General features: G+C 43.4%; 1 protein-coding gene across 1 annotated transcript in view; it reads right to left on the minus strand.

Annotated features, from left to right (window-relative positions):
- Nucleotides 1-1,096: 1,096 nt before the first annotated feature.
- RCC1L (RCC1 like) overlaps nucleotides 1,097-16,567 on the minus strand; it is a 36,460-nt gene continuing 20,989 nt past the window's right edge. Inside the window, exons 8-12 of the mRNA XM_040424826.1 lie at nucleotides 13,156-13,337; nucleotides 11,349-11,436; nucleotides 3,302-3,475; nucleotides 1,713-1,798; nucleotides 1,097-1,388 (exon numbers count right to left, since the gene is read on the minus strand). Of these exons, the coding sequence (XP_040280760.1) occupies nucleotides 1,311-1,388; nucleotides 1,713-1,798; nucleotides 3,302-3,475; nucleotides 11,349-11,436; nucleotides 13,156-13,337 (608 nt within the window). The 3' untranslated portion in view covers nucleotides 1,097-1,310. The remainder of the gene's footprint in view (nucleotides 1,389-1,712; nucleotides 1,799-3,301; nucleotides 3,476-11,348; nucleotides 11,437-13,155; nucleotides 13,338-16,567) is intronic.

The following is a 16,567-nucleotide window of genomic DNA, read 5'->3' on the forward strand; positions in this document are numbered from 1 at the left end:
TAGACAAAATTAGAATTATTTTTTTTGACTTTTTAAAGCTTCCCTTAATGAAGTGGAGGGATCAATATCAGTAACTTACACACACAGCAAGTACCTTCTCATCTAATGGGCAACATGGGGTTAATGTGTGAGGTACATGATGCGGCTACTTACTATTAATGTGAGCCACATGGTGTTATTACTTTTAAACCTCCTTGTGCCTCACATAAATACTAAGTAACCTCATCATGTACCTCATATTAACCCCATGTTGCCCATTATGAGGAGGTACTTGATGGGGTCACTTACTATTAATGTGAGGCACACGAACGTGCTAAACTAATAACACCATGTACATCACATTAATAAGTGACCCGATCATTTATTTCTCATAATGGCAACTAATAATGAGTCATATTATGCTGATGTTACAGTACATACCTTGTGGCCCCTCTATTGCAGCCATTAGCCCTGATTTTACACACTCTGTGGCCCCTCTATGGGCAGATGTATGAAATGTCATATGTAAGCTGTAAATGTACATGTATGCTCGCCACCCAGCCCTCTCGATCTCCCCTGTCTAAAATTCCCATGCATGAGCCGTGACAGGCAACAGCCAGTACAAGACAGAGGAGGACCCTGCCGTCATATTGGCGCAGGTCAGGCCGTGCTGGTCACAGGAGGCACTTGTGGTTATGAGGGAGGCTGGTCATGTCCCGGAGCAATTTCTTCTTCCTGCTTCTGCTTGCCACTGGCCATCATGGTGAAGCACCAGACAGAGGCAAGATACCGAGCGGCACCTATCAGGAACAGTCGAGGGCCAGTGATGCGTTCTGGGGGTGAGGTTTGGGTTCAACCCTGGGGTAGCGCTGTGGTGCAGCAGTAGGAGGGAGAGGGAGCACAAGTCATTATTGAAGCAGTCAGGGGGTCTGGCACTGCTGGACTACCCTGACTGTGGACTAAAAGACAGACACTTTTTAGCAGGATTTCTTCTTGCTAAAATGGCGTCTTATAGTCTAAAAAAAGATTCTTCACAGTATCTCCAAAAAAGGAACTTATGAAGTTGACAAAATAGCAATGTATTCTAAAGAATCATTTTTGCTTACAGATTTCCATGACTGAAGTGGTTTATTATAAAAGTCTTCACATTTACAGTACCTTGAAAACTATAATTATCCGATAAACGCAGCCCATTGACTAAAAGGCGCTGCACTGTCGGGGCCGAGTTCCATCCTTGTGTTTTACATGATTATACAGGAAGATTTTATATGTCCAACATGAGGAACAGCAAATAAAATATGTAACAATGAAGCCACCGTTTCCCCTTTTCATCAGTTAAGTGACTTCACAAGTGCTACCATGTGGTCGACACCACAAGCTATATCCACCACTTCTCCAGGAACAGTTACCTGCATGAAAGTAAAATAGGTTTTTATATCATGCTCCTTATGCAATGTACATGGACATAACAAATGTAGAATAACTAAAATCAAAATTATTTTTGCAGTCAAATGGGACAAAAAGACCAGCTGTCCCTCAATGCACAGATCTCAGGAGGCAGCATTGTCCCCATCTACTGTATTACCTGTATATACCCTCTGCTGGATTCTGTAACATATGTGACTGCACCCTGGATATTTTAGGACCCTAGAAACTGCCCTCATGACGTTCAAATTAAACATAAGGTCGAAGCTCAGACTAAGAGATTGTTGATGTGTAGGAAGACATATTACCCTCCATGGAAAATACTGATCTTCAAGTCTTCCAGTGCCCAAGCAGCCTCTCAAATTTTTACCCCAAACAAACAGCTCCCCAATATCTGCAAGGAAAAAAAAAGGTTTTATAAAGAAAAACTCCAAGCAAGCACATTTTATTGTCCCTAATGCAGAGCCACGGGTGCACGACACAGGGGTGCACTGAATCTCTGTGCCATGTGGCCCAACACAGACTCAGCACCAGGACTAGGCACAGTGTGCCTATAGGTGACAAGAAAATACAGGCTAAGGCTACTTTCACACTAGCGTTCGGGGCTCCGCTTGTGAGTTCAGTTTGAAGGCTCTCACAAGCGGCTCCGAACGGATCCGTCCAGCCCTAATGCATTCTGAGTGGATGCGGATCCGCTCAGAATGCATCAGTTTGGCACCGTTTGTCCTCCGCTCCGCTCAGCAGGCGGACACCTGAACGCAGCTTGCAGCGTTCGGGTGTCCGCCTGGACTTACAATGTAAGTCAATGGGGACGGATCCATTTGAAGTTGGCACAATATGGCTAAATTTTCAAACGGATCCGTCCCCCATTGACTTTCAATGTAAAGTCAAAACGGATCCGTTTGCATTATCATGAACAAAAAAATAAATAAAAAAATTGTAATTTTTTTTTTTGTTCATGGTAATGCAAACGGATTTGTTCTGAACGGATCTAAGCGTTTGCATTATAGGTGCGGATCCGTCTGTGCAGATACCAGACGGATCCGCACCCAACGCAGGTGTGAAAGTAGCCTTAGACATGAAAATCAGAGTGCATCCCTAAATATCTGTCAGGGAAACAGGCTTTTCTTAGAAATTCTACTGTGCTCTCTGTGTTACCGAAACATAACGAGCAAATACATTCGAACACTGACCATTTAAATTATAACCTTTAGTTCACACATTCTCCATAATCAATAGTGGAAAAAATTAAAGCAGAATCAGTGATCAATCCCAGTGGTTTAATATGGCTTTATGTGTGATGTAGAATAAACATAGGGAAATACCGGACTTTATAGCCATTTTAGCTAAAATCATGTATTGAACAGCTCCAGAGCTGGAGCTGTTCAATACCCAGGACATGGGCTTGGCAAGTCCCGATACTCCTGAGTACTCTGCTCTTCCCGCCACTGATTAACATTTGCTACAGCGGCCAGCCTCATAAATTTTATTACCCAATCATCCTGCACCGTGTTAATAAAGGCTTTAGCTCTGGAGATCTTCAATACAAGATTTTAGTCAATTTAAGAAAGCGATCGTGCTTTTCTCAAGGAATTTGTCACTAGTTCATGCTGCCCTTAATGCAGTAAAAAAATCCAGTGACCGAGGAAAATGCAGTGGATCAGGAAGAAAACCACACAAAATTATGGTTTTCGCAGAGGAATCGCTGCCGGGACTGCAGAGGAATCGCTGCCGGGACTGCAGAGTAACCTCCACTGCTTTCAACCTTTGACATCCTCCATTTGAAAATCTGCAGCGCAGGATAAGATGAGATTTCTAACATTTTGTCCACTTTACTGGTACTGTAAATTCTGTAGATTTGGATGTAGATATTTTTAAAATGTCGGCATTAACCTACTTGTTATTGCAGCAAAGTGCCCGAGGCCTGAGGAGATCGCGGACACCTTCACATTTGGGTTGAAGTCATTTAAGCCAAACAGCGTTGGCGGAATTAGCTCTGGTACAGAAGACTCTGTAAAGTTTGGTCCTTTTCCGAGAATGCCATAACCCCAAACAAAGACATGTCCATCTTCTACAGTCAAAGTAAATATAAAAGCAATAAACATCAATGTGAAAGAATAAAATCAACTCTCACATTTCTAATAACAATAATGTTAAAGGGGTCTTCTAGCCTTGGAGTCAGCAATCCCTATGCTATGGACCTACCATATTTTTCATTTTATAAGACGCACTTGGGTTTTTGAGGAGGAAAATAAGAAAAGAAAAAATATTTTGAACCAAAAGGTGTGCTTTTGGTGGGTTCTGAACTAATGGTGATCTGTGGAGGACGCACTGTTATGGGAGGGTGATCTGTGGAGGACGCACTGTTATGGGAGGGTGATCTGTTGAGGACGCACTGTTATGGGAGGGTGATCTGTTGAGGACGCACTGTTATGGGAGGGTGATCTGTTGAGGACGCACTGTTATGGGAGGGTGATCTGTTGAGGACGCACTGTTATGGGAGGGTGATCTGTTGAGGACGCACTGTTATGGGAGGGTGATCTGTTGAGGACGCACCGTTATGGGAGGGTGATCTGTTGAGGACGCACCGTTATGGGAGGGTGATCTGTTGAGGACGCACCGTTATGGGAGGGTGATCTGTTGAGGACGCACCGTTATGGGAGGGTGATCTGTTGAGGACGCACCGTTATGGGAGGGTGATCTGTTGAGGACGCACTGTTATGGGAGGGTGATCTGTTGAGGACGCACTGTTATGGGAGGGTGATCTGTTGAGGACGCACTGTTATGGGAGGGTGATCTGTTGAGGACGCACTGTTATGGGAGGGTGATCTGTTGAGGACGCACCGTTATGGGAGGGTGATCTGTTGAGGACGCACCGTTATGGGAGGGTGATCTGTTGAGGACGCACCGTTATGGGAGGGTGATCTGTTGAGGACGCACCGTTATGGGAGGGTGATCTGTTGAGGACGCACTGTTATGGGAGGGTGATCTGTTGAGGACGCACTGTTATGGGAGGGTGATCTGTTGAGGACGCACTGTTATGGGGGGGGGGCTGTATCTGTTGATCAGGGCTGAGGAATCGGAGTCTGAGGCAATTTTGGGTACCTGAACCGACTCCTACTAAATTTAAATTGGAATAAAAAATAAAAAAAGCAAGTTTAAATGTCCCAATTCACAAAAAGTTATAATTAAAGGGAATCTGTCACCTGCTTTTAGCATTTTAAGCTTTCAACATTGCTATGTTCAATAAAGTACCTTATTTCCTGCAGTGGTCTTCTTACTTTATTTCGTTTTGTCATTTTGATAAAAAAAGCTCTTTTTCCGATATGCTAATGAAGCTCCAAGGTGCCCAGAGGGGCGTTTTTTTCCTCTCTGGAGCCCAGTGATGCCCCCCCCCTGCAGTGCCCAGCCCGCCTTAATTTGAAGCCCAAGAACGCCCACAGCCCCGGCAAATGGTTCCGCCCCCTTGCCACGTCATCTTCTACCTTCAAGAAATCCCCTGTTCCTCTTCCTGTCGGCCACCAGAAATCTCGCGCAGGCGCAGTACCGCCTGCATGATCATCAAGCTCCTGAGGCAATAGCGCTCAGATTACGTCACTGGGCTCGGCGCATGCCTAGTGAGACTTTTGTGGGACCATGCCTAGCAACCCTATTTTAAGCACAGGTAAAAATAGGCAGTACAGGGAACAAAAATGTGGAATTAAGGGGTAATTAATATCTCCTTGGTGGCCCTATTTCAACTTTTCACTGTGTATTTAATCACCACAATCCAATACTCCAAAAACAATAAAATACGACAGTTATCCTTTAAGGACGGACAACCCATTTTATAGTTTTTATCTCAATACAGCATTAACATATAGAGTCCTGGACTAAAAATCTCAAGATTATTATCTCTAGGAACTACAAATTCCATCATGAAGAGAAAGCACTGTTACCTTGCTACAGTTGAAACCAGAAGTTTACGAGAGAGAAAGAAAGAAAGAAAGAAAGAAAGAAAGAAAGAAAGAAAGAAAGAAAGAAAGAAAGAAAGAAAGAAAGAAAGAAAGAAAGAAAGAAAGAAAGAAAGAAAGAAAGAAAGAAAGAAAGAAAGAAAGAAAGAAAGAAAGAAAGAAAGAAAGAAAGAAAGAAAGAAAGAAAGAAAGAAAGAAAGAAAGAAAGAAAGAAAGAAAGAAAGAAAGAAAGAAAGAAAGAAAGAAAGAGAGAAAGAAAGAAAGAAAGAAAGAAAGAAAGAAAAAAAAAGAAAAAAAGAAAAAAAAAAAGAAAGAAAGAAAGAAAGAAAGAAAGAAAGAAAGAAAGAGAGAAAGAAAGAAAGAGAGAAAGAAAGAGAGAAAGAAAGAAAGAAAGAAAGAAAGAAAGAAAGAAAGAAAGAAAGGACCTGTCACCTCTACTATGCTACCCTCACTGAGCGTTTCTAAATGTTCATGGTGTTACCCTAAACATATAAATTACACTTTTAAGCAGATGAATTCAATAAGTATTATGCATTTTTGTACTTTCCACCTTTTATGCAAATTAACATAAAAAAAGAGTCATATCTTACTTGTGTGACCAAAGAGTCATATTTTCAAGCTCTGACTCATCTCAGATTAATTTGCATATGTATCAAATCGGGGTTTTTTACACAATAAAAGCACACAGAGCTATGGGGACCGGGTATTGCGGATGTGCTAGCGGCCATCTAGCAACCCATGTCCTCAGCTCTATACACAAAATCCCGGTGACCGGTTCCCTATAAGGCATTTTATTACGCTCTGCAAAGTCAAAAGTTTACATACATTTCAATAATATTTGGCACCATTGCCCTTAAACTGTATGACTTGGGTCAAACTTTTTGGATATCCTTCCACAAGCTGCTCACAATAGTTGGTCAGAATTTGGGCCCATTCCTCCTGACAAAACTGGTGTGACTGAGCCATGTTTGTTGGTCGCCTTGCTCGCACCTGCCTTTTCAGCTTTTCCCATAAATTTTCAATAGGATTAAGATCAGGGCTTTGTGATGGCCACTCCAACATTGACTTTGTTATCCTTAAGCCACTTTGTTTGGCAGTATGCTTCGGGTCATTGTCCATTTGGAAGACCCATTTCTGCCCAAGCTTTAACTTCCTGGCTGATGTCTTGAGATGTTGCTTCAGTATTTCCACATAATCGTCTTTCCTCATGATGCCATCTATTTTGTGAAGTGCACCAGTACCTCCTGCAGCAAAACAACCCCACAACATGATGCTGCCACCCCCGTGTTTCACAGTTGGGGTGGTGTTCTTAGGCTTCCAAGCTTCCCCCTCCTCCCTCTGCCTGGAAGAAGATGACTCCATCTTGTTGGCATCTCTCCTGGAACCTCCCTGGTCCCCTCTGCAGCTCCTCTTCGGGAGACAGCACCTGGGGCCTGGTAGGACAGCCTCTGGCTGGCATTTTTTTCCCTTTCCCAGCCTCCCCCTCTGCTTCCCCGAGTCCCCTCCAGTGATTGCGTTTCTCTGGCAGTCGGACTGTTCTGAGATGACCAGACCGTCCAGTATTATGTTGTATACATATATATTTTCCCCACATGATGTAACCTGACCCCTCTAGTAATGTCTTCTCTGGGTGTGGACTGCAGTGACGTCCGTGCACAGTTCATACAGACACCACTTACGCGGTCTGCCTGTCCCTGTTTGAGAGCGGTAGCTCCCCAGCCCCCTCATGGTCGCCCTGACCCACTTCTGTGTCGGTCTCTCCTGACTGGGCCTCTTCCCTGTCCAAAGCAATAGGGAATCCTGTCTGACTCTCCAAAACTATGGCAGGGTCACGGCACAGATTGCCTGCCCAAAATTGCAGCCACCTCTACCCTCCCAGGGATCCTTCCGCGGATGGGGCACACTCTACTAGGACGACCTTGGGTTGTCACATCTATCCTCGGCATCCTCGGGTCCCTCCCAGGACAGGTCTGTGGCTGGCGACAAATCCTTCCCTGCCATTTCATCCGCTGCCTCGGGGGTACACCTCTGCTCCGATTCTCTCTCGGTAACAGAGCATCAGGCGGTCTTCCACCATACAGATTCTCTCTGGGTGGTTAAAGACAAATGTCCACTGAGGAACCTCTCCTCTCCAGGGTTGGTATCCCCTCTAGTCTACTTTCGGATGACGCTCCCCTGGCTGCACACTGGTAAGTCAGCCCGCCACGTGTTTAGCATGCCAGCACACCTACGTGGTGTCGCAAGTACGTACGCCTTCCCCTTATCAGGGGGGTACATGTACCACTGCCAGCACTTCAGCTATTTCCCTGTACCAGGAGCTATGTTCAACACACCCTCCTAGTAAAAGAGAGTGTTCCCGCCAGGCGCTGCAGCTAAAACAGCCATTCTGGTGCTAGCGTGCGACACGCAACCATATATACAGAGGGAGCCCTGGTTCTCCAAAGTGAGTGCCTGTAGCCATTTCAGTACACTATGCAGCCGTATTCTCCTCCTCCAGGCGAGTATAGAGGCCATCTTCAATTGGCGTAGCTCTTGCACCTATCTGTTCTAGTGTGCACCAAGCAGTCACATTGCTCCCTTCATAGGTAGAGTACCTATACCATCTCCAGATGCTGTAATCTTTACACCTGTCTGGCCCTATGGTGCTCCATCTCCAAGGGCTGTAGCCATTACTTATGCCTGGGTCTAGTATGCCCCAAGCAGCCACATTGCTCCCTTTAGAGGTAGAGTTCCTGTACCATCTCCAGATTTTCTGTAGCTATTACACCTCTCTGGTTCTATGGTGCACCTTGCAGTCCAATTTCTCCCTTACCAGGCGAGGTATAGTGGCCATCTTTTTTTTATTTTTAAATCAGTTTATTTTTTATTGAAATAAACATCATCACATGAATATCATCAAGGAGTCCGTAGCTTTGTATAGTCGGTTATAAGTATATCAACTTACAAAAACATTGGTGTACGCAGACACCCATGACAATTTATGGTAAATCAAGATCTATATGAATATTGCAGCATTTAGGTAGTTGAACGTTGTACCTTGTATAAAATAACACAATAACATCCCCCCCCCCCCCACCCTAGCTTAACTTGAGCAGAGAGACATCCATATCAGTATGTGTAAGAGTAGTTATACAATTGGACGCCAAAACAGTTCCGTCTATCTACAATAGGCCAGCCTTTTGAACATTATACGGTAACTATGTGTTTCCCCTGGAGAGAGAGTGTAAGGAAGACATTTGTCCCCGTGTACATTCTTGAACTAGTGCCTGGGACGCTAACTGTGCTGACTCAACCCACCCCTGCCATAAAGATAGAAACTTATTTGGACATTTTCGTTTAGCGTATACTCCCTTTTCTAATCTCAAAATTATATTCATCCTATTAATGAACTCTTGTTTTGTGGGCAGGGCCTCTCGTATCCAGTGTTTAGCTATTAGTACCCTAGCCTGGAACAGGAGTCTATGAATACATAGGGAGTTCCTGTCTCCCAATCCCGGAGAGTCCAGTATCCCCAGTATACAAACCCTAGGGTCATCAGGTAGACGTATTCGAGTTGCCATTGTTATAATATGTCTGACATCCTCCCAGTAGGATCGCAATCGTACACAATTCCAAATCATATGGAGCAATGTCGCATCCCCTTCCCCACATCTAGGACATTTTGAGTCTGAACGCACTCCAATTCTGAAGAGAAATTGTGGGGTTCTATATACTCGATGTACGAGATACAATTGTGATAGTCGCTGAGATTCACTAACCGTCAGAGAGGGAGTGAGGGCCAAAATATCTGTCCATTGTTCCTGGGACAATGCACCAAGATCCCTCTCCCATTGGACCCTTGCCTTAATGGTAGTAGAAGAGAAGGAGACATCTATAATATGCCTATATAGCAAAGATATAAGGCCCTTAGTGGAAGAGGCTTTTAATAACTGTTTAACCACTGGGGGAAGATCAGAAATTCGTACACCCCTGGGAAATTGCGTCTGAAACGCATGTCTCAGTTGTAAATATTGGTAGAAAAGTTAGGTAAGCTAGACTCATCCTGCAACTGCGTAAAGGATTTGAAATCTCCTTCTGATTGAAGTTGTCCCAGGAACAATAAACCTTTTCTCTCCCATGGAGAAAAACCCTCCAGGCGAAATATCTCAGGCACTTGGGGATTATGCCATAAAGGGGTAGCATCACAAAAAGCACTGATACCTATCATACTTTAAAATTTAGACAATACTTTGGTCACTAAGAACAGAGTAAGGAACGTGGTCAAGCGCAAGGGTCTCATTTCCACTGTGGCAATCGATGAGATGAGATGATGGCAGCCGAAGAATCCAACTCTTCAGTCCGGAGCCATCCTTTAAAATGTTGAATCTGGGCAGCTATGAAATAGAGCCATGGATTCGGTAAAGATAGTCCGCCCCCCCTCTTTATTTTTTTTGAGCGTTGCAATACTTATTCGCGGCTGCTTTTTCCTCCAAATTAGGGATCTAAAAATCCCTTGAATTTTTAAAAATACTCTTTGTGAAATCCAAACTGGAGAGTTATGGAGGAGATATAACAACTGAGGCATAAGCACCATTTTTATAAAATTGCTGCGACCTATAACTGAAAGCGGTAGTTTACACCAAGTATTGGATTTAGTGACAAATTTAGCAATCAGTGGATCCATGTTTAATTTAATGTAGTCGGTCGGAGATGAAGTCACCACCACCCCTAGATATTTAAATCTATCAGCTACTTGTAAGGGTAAGCCTTTTAGATCTAGTGAGGCTGGGAGTGGATCAAGTGGAAGAATCGTGGACTTATCCCAGTTAATGGCGAGTCCGGAATAGTTCCCAAATCCAATAGTTTCCTGCATTATACAGGGTGGGCCATTTATATGGATACACCTTAAAAAAATGGGAATGGTTGGTGATATTAACTTCCTGTTTGTGGCATATTAGTATATGTGAGGGGGGGAAACTTTTCAAGATGGGTGATGACCATGGCGGCCATTTTGAATCCAACTTTTGTTTTTTCAATAGGAAGAGGGTCATTTGACACATCAAACTTATTGGGAATTTCACAAGAAAAACAATGGTGTGCTTGGTTTTAACGTAACTTTATTCTTTCATGAGTTATTTACAAGTTTCTGACAACTTATAAAATGTGTTCAATGTGCTGCCCATTGTGGTACATATAAGAGAATACAGCACCACATACCTCTCACATACAGTGACATCTTTTGGGGGACAAGGTGACTAAAAATGGCAAATTGAGCGGTTTTGATTTTTTTTTTCTGTTATGGCCTTCACCAGAGCGGAAATATTTTTTAATACTTTAATAGCTCACACTTTTTCGGATGTGGCGATATGTAATATGTTTATTTAATGATACTAATAATGGGGGGGTGGGAGGGCGCACTGCACCACCAATGATACTAATTCTAAGGGGGAGGGGGGGTGCACTGCGCCACCAATGAATGTAATTAAAGAGGACCTTTCATGGGTACAAAGAATATGAACCAAGTAGCAGGCTACATAGAGCGGCGCCCAGGGATCTAAGTGCACTTACTATTATTCCTGGGCATTTAAATACATCCACAGTCGTGTCTTTAACTCAGATATACCAAACACATGACATCATCATATGGGCAGTCCAGAATTGTTTAAAGGCATGTAAACTTTTGACATTATTCTGGCATTTGGCAAATAATAATTATGGTAATCCTAATTGACCAAAAACAGGAAAGGTCTGTTTCGATTTCAGATATTGAGAAATTCAGATATTGAGAAAAACATGCATGTGTGTCTTTTTATATAGTGTATGTAAAGTTCTGGTTTCAACTGTGCATGGCTGCACATACAAAATAACACTGCTTGGACCTGCACACGCTCCATCATGACAACTCCAGTTTGTTATGCAGCTACCCTGACATTTAGCCGATTGAGGTGCCAGTGTTCAGACCCATATCAGCCAGCTATTAGAGTTTATTTTAACATCACAGTTTACACTGACCATTTAAAAGAGCACAGCTAGTTCCACCGCAAGCCACCTGCTTCACCTTCCCAACATTCTTGAATGGTAAGAGCTGTGGAACATTGACCTAAAGGAAAAAGTAAAATACACTCTGACCCAAACAATACAAATGGTAATACAGCATACAGTTAAAAGTCATATTAATATAAAAGACCGTAAGGGCTCAGTGCCCGTACTGTGGCCCACAAACGGCACGGCCCCATTGACTTGAAAGGATCTGTGATCCATAATATATGGAAACAGATAGGACCTGTCCTATCTTTTGCGGAACAGAGGCACAGATCAGAAGCCCACAGAAGCACTATGATGCACTTCTGTGGGATTTCGGGTCAATGCCTCCGGGTGGTGCCCGTGCAGCACACACTACGTTAATCTAAATGAGCCCTAAATGAATATACCGTAGGTATATCAATAAAACATCTATATTACAATGCAAGATTTGATTTAAAAAAAATACATACTACAAATGCTACAAAGACTGGGGTGCAACGCCTATTACTTCAAGCCCAAAAACTGATAGTTCGATACTGATTTCATAGAAACATAGAATGTGTCGGCAGATAAGAACCATTTGGCCCATCTAGTCTGCCCAATATATCTGAATACTATGAATAGCCCCTGGCCCTATCTTATATGAAGGATGGCCTTATGCCTATCCCATGCATGCTTAAACCCCTTCACTGTATTTGCAGCTACCACTTCTGCAGGAAGGCTATTCCATGCATCCACTACTCTCTCAGTAAAGTAATACTTCCTGATATTACTTTTAAACCTTTGCCCCTCTAATTTAAAACTATGTCCTCTTGAAGCAGTTTTACTTCTTTTAAATATTCTCTCCTCTTTTACAATGCTGATTCCCTTTATGTATTTAAAAGTTTCTATCATATCCTTTCTGTCTCGTCTTTCTTCCAAGCTATATATGTTAAGTTCCTTTAATCTTTCCTGGTAAGTTTTATCCTGCAATCCATGTACCAGTTTAGTAGCTCTTCTCTGAACTCAGCCTCCCTCGGTGGCTGAATTCCTTAACAGGATGAATGATATACTCCATCTAGAAAGGTGGGTGTATGTTAAGAGGAAGTGTGAGGCCAAGTTTACAGCAATATGGGATAAGTGGTTCTCCGCTGGGGCAGAGTCCTCCTCCACTGGGTCTGTCTAGACTCCCCTTAAGCTGGTGGGGGGCAGACCGGGATGAGTGACTGGAAATCAGTATTTGTGTAGAAGTCAGGATATGACAAGAAACAAACCAGGGTGGACTAATGAGTGATTCCGGTGGCCTGCCTAAGTGGTTAGGTATTATTGATAGGCCCTACGCATGTACATGGGAGGGATATGTTTTTTTACTGACTATCAGTTGGACAGTATGATGAGATGCGATATGGTTATTACAAATGGCGGACCGTCTCTTCGCTAGGGGGTGGGCGGTTGGGAGAGTTTATTTCCTTTTGTTTTGGGTGGGCTTAAATAATGGCTCTGTATGTAATTCATTTGATTGGCTGCAATACTATCTGTAAAGAAGGAGTCCTTATTGTTTGTATAATTTTGGAAAAGCTGTTTAATAAAAACTATCTGAAAAAAAAAAAAAAAAGCTACAAAGACAATATAATATGACACGAAATCCCTGCAATAAAAACCTTCAGTGCATGTCACAGAGTATCCTGTATCGGATCATGGTAAAGATTTGTATCATGCAGACACAATATAGAGGAAAAGGCACTTTCTTAGGGGAACCTTTAAAACAAATGTGTTTTTTTTCTCTTGCTTTTACTTTTGTAAAGGATTATCTTACCTGCGTGAGATCAGCTATAGATGCCAACTGCAAATATTCAGAATTTCCCCAGCCGTAAATGTCTCCTTCACTCGATACTGCCAGGCAACAATCTCCAAAAGTGGCTACCTGCACAACATTCACACCGACCAAATCACCAGACAGCCTGGTAGGTTTACTGCTGATGTTATAATGTCCCTGACCTGCAGAAACAGGGAACAAAAAAGAAAGCTATTCACAATATGTACAGTTCTGTAATAGTAGAGGCCACTAAGAGGTGGGGAAGGGGACGTGGTCCAGGACAACATACCTATTTCATGGGCGCTGGCTCCCTAAGGCACTTATACACAGACAAGTACTACAGATCTGAAATATGGTGGCTATAGCCTGCTACAACTTCAGGCCGCTCTTATTTTATACAGAGTTACACATGGGTAAAGTACTAATATAAAAAATAAAAATGGTGGCATGTGTCATCATATAAAATGTAAATTAAGCTACCCTTTTACACAAGGTAGAGAAATTTCCAAGAAAAATAAGCTTTCATTTAGTATATGATCTAATCTTCAAATATATTTTTTGCTTTAAAAGTGGATAAGGGCTGCTTACTTTTATAAACATGTACTAAGAAATAGAAGTAAAAATTCACACCAACAGAGGTACTACAAGCTCCATAGTACTTTATGCATTTGTTCAAAACTACTGCACAAAAGATATAATACACAAAAAACAAACAAAAAAAACCCCACATAGCTGGGAATTAGTAAGCCCCCTTAATGGGTCCTGACCACCAACCTCCTCACCCTAGCATGTTAGTGATAACACTGGATCACTGAAGGATTCACAATCCAAAGAATATCAAAGGCTATGGACACCTTTGGCGATTGCATTTTACACATTTTGGGCTAAAATCATTTCTTCAATTGGTATTTTCTGAGATACAGGGCTTAAAAAACTGTTTATTTGCAAGCTGTTACTTTGTTTTGTTTGAATCCAATCAGCTGATGACTCATTAAGAGGTATAATCTCTGATCTCCTGACCTCATAACCATTTATTATAGCTCAATTCTTATTAAACTGATAAGAATATTGCTTAAATAAGTGTTTATGAGGTCAGGAGATCAAAGATAAGAGTTACACATGAGCCATCAGCTGATGGGGATTCAAACAAAACAGAATGTGACAATTTGCAAACAGACTGATTAACACGTGTACCTCAGAAACGGCTGAACATTTTTAATAATGACCAATGGAAAAAAAAAATTCTTAGCAGAAATGAGTAAAAGGCAATCATAAAAAAAAATGCCCCTTGAAGGTGTACATAGCCTTTAAGCAGTAGCCTTTCTGGCAAAGGAAGACTCAAGAGTTTCTTCTTAAAGTGTAACTGTCATACTTTTTTTGCTAGTTTATTAGAGTTAGGCATGTATACATGAGTTAGTCTGTCAATGATTGTCAAAAGATCTGTAATTACCTCATAATAACAGTCCTCTGTCCCCAGGGCCGGATTAAGAGCATCATGGGCCTGGTGCTGAGGATTTTGCTGGGCCTTTTTATGGAACTGCACTCAGTGTCTTAATTACCTATATATTTTATCGATACCATTAAAGTATTTTGTTCCTGCAACTACCCCTTCATTTGGCTTCTATCTTGGCAACATGGAGGGGGACCACGGGAGGGGGACCCTGAGGGTGGGGCACCCTCAGGGCACTATAGTGTCAGGAAAACCGCTTTGTTTTCCTGACACTATAGTGATCATTTAACATGACTATGAAGATTACCGTTTTCTAGCTGCTGTGGACTGTGGACAACAGCAGCTAGAAACAGTAATTTTCATAGAGCTGTGTTATGATTTATGGACACAGCACTCAGCATGCTTAGCCAGTCAGATAGAAGGCTGGCTAAGCATGCTGAGAGCTGTGTCTAAATAACATAACACATTAAAGGGATTCTGTCACCAGGTTTCACCCCTGTCAGCTAAAAATATGCTGATGTTCAGGGCGTCTTCACGATTCCTAATGCGGGCTTATAAATGTCATCTGTGGGCTTATTTAGCTAAAAAACAGCTTTTACTAACCTGTCAGTCAAACAAATAAGGTGCCCAAGGGGATGTTAATGAATGCAAGGTGTCGGCCGCACCCGCCGCCGTTCGTGCCCAGCGCCGCCTTTCCGGACTTCTGCGCCGCCTCCTAATCCTCTGTGCCACCTCTCGCTCTCCCTCCCTCCCCCCTCCTCCTGCTGTAAGATCTTGCGCATACAGGGGTTGAGCGAAGTGCCGGCGCATGCGCACTTCGCTGTAAGAAGCCAAATGGAGAAGTCTGCACGGGCGCATCAGGCAGAGCCCTGTGCGCAAGCGCGAGATCTTACAGCAGAAGGAGGGGGGAGGGAGGGAGAGCGAGAGGCGGCACAGAGGATTAGGAGGCGGTGCAGAAGTCCGGAAAGGCGGCGCTGGGCACGAACGGCGGTGGGTGCGGCGGGCATCTTGCACCCATTAACATTCCTTTGGGCACCTTATTTGTTTGACTGACAGGTTAGTAAAAGCTGTTTTTTAGCTAAATAAGCCCACAGATGACATTTATAAGCCCACATTAGGAATCGTGAAGACGCCCTGAACATCAGCATATTTTTAGCTGACAGGGGTCAAACCTGGTGACAGAATCCCTTTAAAGAAATTACTGTTTCTAGCTGCTGTGGACTAGCAACTAGAAACAGTAATTTCTTTAATGTGTTATGTTATTTAGACTGAGCTCTCAGCATGCTTAGCCAGTCAGTAATTTCCATAGTGCTGTTATGATTTATGGACACAGCTCTCAGCATGCTTAGCCAGCCTTCTATCTGGCTGTGCTTCTTGAGAGTCACAGTCCACAGGCTCAGAAACAGCCAGATAGAAGGCTGGATAAGCATGCTGAGAGCTGTGTCCATAAATCAGAACAGCACTATGATTGCCCTCCCTTCCAACTGGATGAGTTTATCTGATACCTGCCCTGCTCCAGAAGCTCCTGCTGTCTCACGGGCTGGTGTGGCTGAGCGCTGTGGGCCGTGTGCTGGTCGAAACTGCTGAGTAGGTTGTACACAGCGCAGCGTGCAGGAGGGATAACCGCGGGCGCACTGAGGTCATATCCGGCGGGCCGGCATTACAGGAACCGCACCAGCTGCTCTGACGTCCTGCCGCCGGATATCCTGTGACGTATATCCGGCGGCAGGACGTCAGAGCAGCTGGTGCTGTTCCTGTAATGCCGCGGCCCGCCGGATATGACCTCAGTAGTGATAGGAAGTTCGGATCTTTCAGATGAATCGGTTCATTTGAATCAGCTCATTCAAATGAACCGATTCATGAATCGGATCTTCGGTTCACTTGGTGAGTCACTGACTGCTGAGCTGACTCGCAAGTGAACTGAAGACTCTAGGTGCCGGTGCGCATGCGCAGATGCTATCC

Source organism: Bufo bufo, chromosome 3, assembly GCF_905171765.1.
Source record: "Bufo bufo chromosome 3, aBufBuf1.1, whole genome shotgun sequence".
Taxonomy (NCBI): Eukaryota; Metazoa; Chordata; class Amphibia; order Anura; family Bufonidae; genus Bufo; species Bufo bufo.